The sequence below is a fragment of the Antechinus flavipes genome, chromosome 3 (genome assembly GCF_016432865.1).
Source record: "Antechinus flavipes isolate AdamAnt ecotype Samford, QLD, Australia chromosome 3, AdamAnt_v2, whole genome shotgun sequence".
In the NCBI taxonomy this organism is placed as follows: domain Eukaryota; kingdom Metazoa; phylum Chordata; class Mammalia; order Dasyuromorphia; family Dasyuridae; genus Antechinus; species Antechinus flavipes.
The window spans coordinates 427,895,936-427,904,778 of record NC_067400.1 but is presented as its reverse complement, the minus strand read 5'-3'; the positions used below and the strand labels follow the sequence as shown (position 1 = coordinate 427,904,778).

At 34.4% G+C, this 8,843-nt stretch overlaps 1 protein-coding gene across 1 annotated transcript in view; it reads right to left on the bottom strand.

Moving 5' to 3' along the window:
• Positions 1 to 5,606: 5,606 nt before the first annotated feature.
• SLC38A11 (solute carrier family 38 member 11) overlaps positions 5,607 to 8,843 on the bottom strand; it is a 66,197-nt gene continuing 62,960 nt past the window's right edge. Inside the window, exon 12 of the mRNA XM_051986249.1 lies at positions 5,607 to 6,757. Coding sequence (XP_051842209.1) covers positions 6,473 to 6,757 — 285 coding nt within the window. The 3' untranslated portion in view covers positions 5,607 to 6,472. The remainder of the gene's footprint in view (positions 6,758 to 8,843) is intronic.

The following is an 8,843-nucleotide window of genomic DNA, read 5'->3' as shown; positions in this document are numbered from 1 at the left end:
CTTCTTTCTGAATTTAGAAGATTGTTATACCCATATACATGTGTGTGTGTGTGTGTGTGTTGTACATACACACATACATATAGTTCCCCATTTAACCCTTTGCTGATGAGAATAGGATTCTAAAACTACCAGTTCTCCTCCATCTAATTCCTCTGTCAGTTCTTCCTCTTCCACCTCATTTTTGTAAGATAATTGCTTTTTTTTTACCTTTTCCTCCACAGTTTTGCTTTTTAGAATTACATCATACTCAGCTCTACCCCATCTTTCTACCTAGCTCTACCTATCTTTCTTTTAAATTACCCAATTATTAAGCACAATCTTGGACAAATGGGATACATTACCATATATAAAAAAGTTTGTCCTTATTGAATCTCTTGAAATTACTTTTTGACATTTATATATTTCTCTTGGATCCTGTATGTCAAGTTTTCTATTCAGTTCAGGTCTTTTTATGACTGAAATCCTAAATGTCTGACAATTCATTGACTTTAATTTTTTTTTATTCAAAATTATGCTTAACTTTGCTGAGTATGATATTTTTGGCTGCAACTTCAGCTCCTGCTAAATCTTGTGTAATTCTAATTATGGCTCCAACAGATTTGATTTCTTTTTCTTGTTGCTAATAATATTTTCTCCTTGACCAGAAGATTTCAGAATTTGGCTACAATATTCCTTCAGTTTTTCTTCATAGGCTCTCTTTCAAGTAGAATTGGTGGTTTTTTTTTTCCTATTTCCACTTTTCCCTCTTGTTCTACTATTTTAGTGTAATTTTCTTTCATTATTTTTATATTATTGTGTCAATTTTTTTTATCATAGCTTTTCAGTTCCATATGAGGTAGAACTCAAAATCTTATGAAAGTGAATGTTGAAAAATATCTTTACATGTAATCGGAAAAAATAAAATACTATTAAGTGGAAAAAAATTTCCTTGAACTCTCTCATTTGACTTTTAAAGTCTTTTTTGAATTCTTCCATCATATCTTTTTGGGCAGGTGACATTGTGACATTACTCTTTGGAGTTGGAGAGACTTTTTTGTTTGTTTGTTTGTTTCAATATCTTCCTCTGGGGATAAATTCCAACTTTCTGTGGTTGGATTCTTTCTCCTTTGTCTGCTCATTTTATTTTAATTTTTGTAGTATGCTATTGTTGTAATCACCTCTAGTCTGAAATCGAGAACTCTGCCCTTCTCTAAGTGCTGGCAGCCATCATCTCCCTGTTCCACTGCTTTTCTACTCACCAAGCATGTGCTGATTTTTTCTTGCCCAGGACTATGTCTCAATAGCATAGTTGGGTCTGTCATCCCTTATCAATACCTCAGTCTTCCCAGCTCCCTACACTGGGAGATGAAAATTCTTGTAGGTGACATTGAAGCTACCTCCCAAACCAGCTAGCCCTGAGATTTACAACTTGCTGTTTCAGTGGAACTAGCCTGGAGGTGTTTATACTTCACCAGGACCAAACTTCTGTAATGCTGAAGAAACTGAGCAGAGGTTAGAAACCAATTCAATAGTTTATTAAATGGAAAGAAATACTGGGACCAGAGGGATCTTGGTCCCAGGGCTGGACGAGACTATCATCTCAAAGAATCCAGCCCCGAGTACTGGGACAGCAAGCTTTTTTTTTTTTTTAATAACTTTGTATTGATAGAACTCATGCCAGGGTAATTTTTTTTACATTATCCCTTGTATTCACTTCTGTTCTGATTTTTCCCCTCCCTCCTTCCACCTCCTCCCCCAGATGGCAAGCAGTCCTTTACATGTTGAATAGGTTACAGTATATCCTGGATACAATATACGTGTGAAGAACCGAACAGTTTTCTTGTTGCACAGGGAGAATTGAATTCAGAAGGTATAAATAATCCGGGAAGAAAAACAAAAATGCAAGCAGTTTATATTCATCTCCCAGTGTTCTTTCTTTGGGTGTAGCTGGATAGCAAGCTTTTTTATAGGATAACAAGAAACAGTAACATAAAGGGGGAGGTACCTAGGTGGGGATAATCTAATGGTGGGAGAGGCCCTACGATGACACAATGGAGGGAAGTTACTGATATTCTAATGACATCTAAAAAAGATAAACTTTATCCTGTCAAACATTAAGAAGGAATGTCTATAACCTAAAGATATAAAACCTTCATCTCATCAATCATTTAAGAGGGAATGATTATGGCCTGGGGTTTTGGGGCAAGAGTAATGAGATAGATCTTTATCTCATCAAACATTAAGAGGGAAAGGTTATAACCTGAGGCAGAATAACTAAATAGGACAATTGGAAAAACTGGGTCACAACATTAAAAGAAACTGAGTCATGACATTAAAAGGGAACTTTGGTACAACACTTCCTCTTAGTATCTTTCTTTGGATTTTCTCTGGTTGTCCCCAAAAGACTACTGTTCTGCCCCAAATCTTGTTTATTACTCTACATTGGCCCTGAGATGCTATTTTTGTCTTGTTTATGAGGGAAATCTGGAGAGCTTGGAATTTTTTTGACCTATTTACTTCATTATCTTCCCAGAATCTTCTTATCTACCTCCAAATTTAAAAGTAGTTATCTTGATGTTGGTAATTGGTGGAGTAGGCAGCTTGGAAAGTAGCTTCTGTGTAGGATGAAGTATGGCAAGAACTCTTGTAGAATTGGAAATCATAAGTCTGCAAAGAGAGTGCATTTGGGATGTTGTACCAAAGTTCCTATTGAATTGGTCTCTAACCTCTGTTTTGCTCAGTTTCTTCAGCATTACAGGGAGACTGATATAATTGAATGGAAGAACCTCAGAGTATGAGTGGTTTATGTCAAAGTATGGATGATGAATTTACCCCCAAATCATTATTTACTCTAAATTATTATTTTAGGGAGTATAAGTGAAACAAAAAAATAAGGCAGTGTGTGGAGGGTTTGCACTTTGAACTTATGTAGTTAGCTTGTGGGATTATGTATGCTACATTCTTGCTGTGAAATGATTACTGTGTTTTAGGGTCATATCATATCTGTCAGGTGTGATATGTTTGAATAGTATAAATCTGAGCTCTAGAAGAGAAATATCCCAGGGGACCAAATAGTACTAGAATCCAAGGTGTGTGTAAAACAAGTTTTTATTTAGTTCCTAATGTATATAAGGTATTAAAAGGAATAATATCTGACCTTCAAGTAACTTCTACAGTTTCTTTGGAGATGTGAGATAATACACAAGAATCAATAGCAAAAAGAGAAGAAAAAACAAGAGGCATAAATTACATAAGAGATTGAATTATTCCTTGTGTTCATATCTGCAGCATATAGCACTCTCTTTTGCACATAGTAGGGGGTCTAATAAATGCTTGCTGATTGATATGAGAGAAATGATACTTAATATTATAATGCGTAGTATAGACTAACTACCCAAGTCTAGGAGAGAAAGTTGAAATGATTAAATGTAGTTTAATGGAAAATCTGAGGAGATAAAGTTAAAGAGGGAAAGAGAGAAGGAAGAAGGGAGAGAGAGAGAGACCAAGAGACAAGAGAAAGACAGACAGAGATAGAGACAGAGACAGAAAGACAGAAACAGAAAAACCCACACATAGAGAAAATTTCAAATAAGGAGAAAATTTTAAAAGGCCTATGGATGAGACAGGTTATCATGTTTGAGAGAAAAGAAGAAACAAGTTTTATTAAAGTAGAGGGTTAATGTTCAGGGAAATGATGTTTGTCAAGAAAGGTAGAGCATATTACAAGGCGCCAAATAAGTCAAGTAGAGACATTTATATTTGTTGTAGCAGATTCTTTTTTTCTTTTTTGGACAGAGGCATGACAAGTGTTATTTAAAGATAGATTAAAAGAAAGAAAAATTGGAGTCAAAAAGTTAAATTAGAAGGATAATGAAGTAATCTGTACATGAAGTGAAGGCCTAAAGTTAGTTTGAAGCAATGGAATTAAGGAAGGTATGGATATGAGAAAGATTTAAAAGGAAGAATTAGGCATGATGACATGGGTGTGGGGGAAAAACAGATAAAAGGATTTAAAAAATGACCCCAAGTTTTTGAGCCTTGATAACTGGAAGAATGGTAATATCACTAATACAAACAGGAAAGCTGACTCATATCATCAGGGAATAATATCTTATTAATGCTTTATTAATATCTATAAATTAATGTCTAATTAAAGAAAAAAAAATCATTTATCAATGTTACCAGATACTGGGAACTTAAAAACGCCAGCACAGAATTTTAAATGTTTTGAAATTATTGTTTCCCCCCAAATAATAGTAATTATTCAGTCAATAAACATTAAGCTCTATTTTGTAACCGAGACAATACTAAGCTCTGGCAATAAGAAGAGCAAATGACAGCCTTGCTCCAATGGAACTCACAGTTTAATGAAGAAGACAGTATGTAAGGAACTATGTACAAACAAGTTACATAAAAGATAAATTGGGACTTACATACAAAGGGAAGTCACTAGCATTGAAGGAAATCAGGAAAGACTTTTTGTAGAAAGTAGGATTTTTGTTTGGACTTGAAAGAAGCTAGGGAACATAGGAGGCAGAGATAATGAGGGAAGAGGACTCAAGTCACATAGTAGAGTCCCTGAAAGTACTCAGAGTGTCTAGTTGTAGGACAAAAAAGAGAGCAATATTATTGGATCACTAAGCATTTGGGGGGGCCAGTAAGTTCTAAAATGACTGCAAGGGTTGAAATGGGAGAGGGAGGAAGTAAGAAGGATTTTGAATGCCAAACAGGATTTTGTCTTTGGTTCTAGAGGTGATAGGGAACCACTGGAATTTGTTGAATGGGAGAGTGACATAGTGAATAAGAAATCTCCTTATTAGTAGTAAGTTCATTTCAAATCATTATAAGGACGTGACTTTCCCCATATGAACCTAATTCCCATGTAAACCATGAGAACCCAATCGAGGAAGGATGTGACTCCCCCTGTGAGGACTTGACTACTCTCTCACCCCAAGAGCATATATTTTAACTCCTTCTCCTATGAAAACCTGACCGTTCCTTGACCCATAAGAACATATATTTCAACTCTTTACTTTTTAATCTATAAGACAGGCATGTACCACCGGTGTTTTAGCTCCAATTATATGATTCCAGGAACTTGCCACTCCTTGGAACTGTTGCTGTTGATAAGGACTGGCCCCCTTATCAATGCAACATTTGATTATAACCACCTGGAGCCCTAGTTGGTGCGTCCTTGTCTTAGATGAGGTCTTCATTTGGCCCAAAGCCTTCTTTGTTTGGACCCCTATAAAGAGTGGGCAAAGCATTCTCCACTTTGAAGCCTCACCTATGGAGATGACGATCTGCCTAGGACTTTCCCGATCGAGACTCACAGGCTGAAATATCGGGGCCTTCCCAGCCGTCCAATTAGAGTTGAAGCTCCCTCGATCGTACTGAGTAATGTATTCTCTCTCTTTCTCTGCTATTCTAATCATAATCCTTATTATTCTTTGCCTCTTATGTATTATTTGCTGTATGTGTTGTTATTGCAAGCATCCTATCCTGTGCATTGTATAATTAAATTTTACCTTTACTTTAAATGAGCCTGAGAGCATCATTTATAAAAGCGGATTCGAACTTCTCTTAAAAATCATATAACATTAATATAACACATAGTCAGACCCGTACTTTGGGAAAGTCACTTTAATAGGTGAGTAGAGGATGGATTACAGGGAAAAGACGAGGCAAGACTAACAAAACAGAAGGCTATTGCAGTAATTCAGGCCTAAGGACCTGTATGAGACAAGTGTGTTATAGAAAAGAACAGATCAAACATGTTACAAAAAGTAAAATTGACGGTTCATTAGAACAGATCAGACAGGGGACAAATGTGAGGAATGAAGGAGAATGAACTCCAGCTTTCAAATTTGGGTGACAAGGAGGATAATGGAAACCTTAACAGTCATAAGAAAGTTAGGAAGAAGAGAGGTCTGGCAGAAAAGATATTCATGTTCTAGAAAGACACAAAATAGAACAGGTAGTTAGTTTATTTTATCAGTTTACTGAAAAGGAGGTGTAATAGTGGGTATTTCCATCTTATCTACTTTCAATGTAGATATATCTTTGTTGGCCTTTGCTTTTTTTTTCCTTTCCTTCTAAAGACTAGATCTTGAAAATTTTAAATGATGATGTAAAGAATTGCAATCTTACATTCCATTCCATTTCAGAGAGCATTGTATTAGCTCACATATTAGGTGGAGGAAAATATAATTTGAGAGGAGTTAGTAGATTTTAAAGTCTTGTTCTTATTCTATCTTTAATAATCATTCTAAGACTTGTGACCTACTATAAAAAAAATCAAGTTTTCTTCTTCAAATTACTGGCATGGTCTCATAATAGAAAAGAAAATGAAATTTGAATAAAGGCTGGGGTATCAAAGGTATCTCCTAAAATAAGAGTAAGAAAGAACAGAGCAGAATACAATTACACAACTCAAAATTTATACGTCACATAAAAATATAACATTATCACATTTTTATTAGCAACTAAATCACTAGAAAATACTGATATTCAAAACAGGAGGTTGTGTTGTTTGATGAGAAGATGAGGTATTGAAGAAAGAGGAATTTGTAGAAAAGCAATAGGGCATTTCCTGTCCATGGCTGCAATCTTGGGGATGCAGAACTGCCATGATGAATCCAACTACCATCACAACCACACCATTAAGAAGCATCACGCTGGACATAATTTTATCTGGGTGGATCCATCTTTCTTCAGAGAGCTTCAGATAACAAGCCGAGGGGATAATAAAAACAAGTGGAGCTGCACAGAGGACACCCTGTGAGTTAGAAATGAGAAGAAACAAGGTAATTTGGCAGAACACACACATTTTTTCCCAGACAGTTAACAAACAAAAAAGTGTTTGTAATGGTTCTTTAAACCTTATTTAATGACTTGAAACTGAATCAGAAAGAAGAGAAAATGTCAAAGGATTTAGAAATTATGGTTTACTCAGGGTATGTTTATAAATAGAAGATTTTGCAATCACAGACCCAAAGAATATTGGAACTAGAAAAAACTTTCAGAGATAATCTTGTTCAATCATTTCTTTGGTCTGAATCTCAAAGAGATGGAAAGTGACCCACCCAACATCAGAGAAATGGCAGTGACAAATCTAGAACACAGGCTTCCTGATTCCTAAATCCAATGTTATTTCTACTTATAAGACTTTTTAAAAATAAAAACACAAAATTTTAGGTAGACAATTTTCTTAGGTTATTATTATTTAAACATATAGTTAAGAATAAGAATATTTCTTATGAATATTGAATAAGCTTTTTTGCAAATGAATGTTCTAATTATTTTAAGAAAAGTGTTTATATCACAGTTTTGTTCAAATATCCTATTTATCAAACAAAATAAGGCATGAAGATTTACTTTAGACAAATTCTAAAAACTTTATTTTTGGTTATGTATTACTTTCCACTATGGTCATTTTTCTATACAACTTGACAGATTGGGAAAAATAAAGTGCCTAAAGCTTTGTTGTTATGAGATTAGCTTTTTTGGGAAGCATAATTTATCCTTTCTGCTCAGGAAGCCTCCTCAGTGTAAATTTAAGGGTATATCTATGAAAATAAAAACAGGAAAACTATCACTCTAAATGTACTTAGCAATAAATAGTGTCTTAACCCTTCTTTGAGTAAAACCAAACACCCTGATTTACCTTTGCAAATAGACATGAGGGCCTAAATAGCCTGGTTAATCACCAGATTAGCATATAAATAAATTCAACCAAGGGGAAAAGCTTCAGATTTGAAACAGAGTTCTAAAAGATAAAATATATAATTAAGGAAGAGGGACTTGGCTATTCTACCTATTGCTAAAATTCACTTTCCCCTTTTCCATTATAGATGCTATTGACCATCTTCTGTAGTATAATAAAGACATACTAGAAGCTTTTAACTTAAAGGCTTGCTAATATATATATATATACATATATATATATATATATATATTATATATATATATATATATATATATATATGTATATAACCTAATGCCTTTCAGGGCACACAACTAATGAACACATAGAAGGTTGTTGGATTTAATTGGATCGATCCATAGGCAATTTTTTTCATAAAAGCAATATTTTAAAGTTTTTAGTATTTGCTTTTTTTTTTTTTTCTGGTGCTGCCATACTTTGTCTTTGATAACACTTATAAAGGCAAATCTTATGAATATGATAAAGAAACAATTGACATCTATAGAATAGCTTTAATAGAAGCACCCTTTCCCACATTTAGTGATGTCATCTGGTATTTTGCTACCCTTAAAAATACTTTGGAAAAAAGAACATGGGCAATTATAGTTTACAAAATTATATAATGAGCCATAATGCCAATTAAAATGGCAAAAGGGAACAGAAAATACAGTGGCACTATGGTTTTGGAATTTGGGAGATTCTGAATAAGAAAGGCATTCAGTTTAATGCTGTTGTTTGAGTCAGGAAGACTTGGGTTCAAATTCTGCCTTTGATACTTTCTAGCTGTTTAATAGCAGTAAGTTATTCAACCTCACTGAATCTCATATGTTGAATGGAGATAATATCTGCAGTTACTATTTTACAAAGTTTCTGATAGGCTTAAGGCAGATAGAAAACTACTTCTAGCAGAATTCAGACTCCTTGAAGGCAGAAACTATTTCATTCTTGTCTTTGTATCCCTGGTACTTGGAGATATTGAACTGAATTGAAACAGGATTAAGGAAGGAAGGAACCAAGCATTTATATATATATATATATATCGACACTGTGCTAAGCATTACAAATATTTTTTTCATTTGATTCTTACAACTACCTTGGGTTTGTTGTTTAGTCATGTCTGACTCTCCATGATCTCATTTAGGGTTTTCTTAGCAAAGAT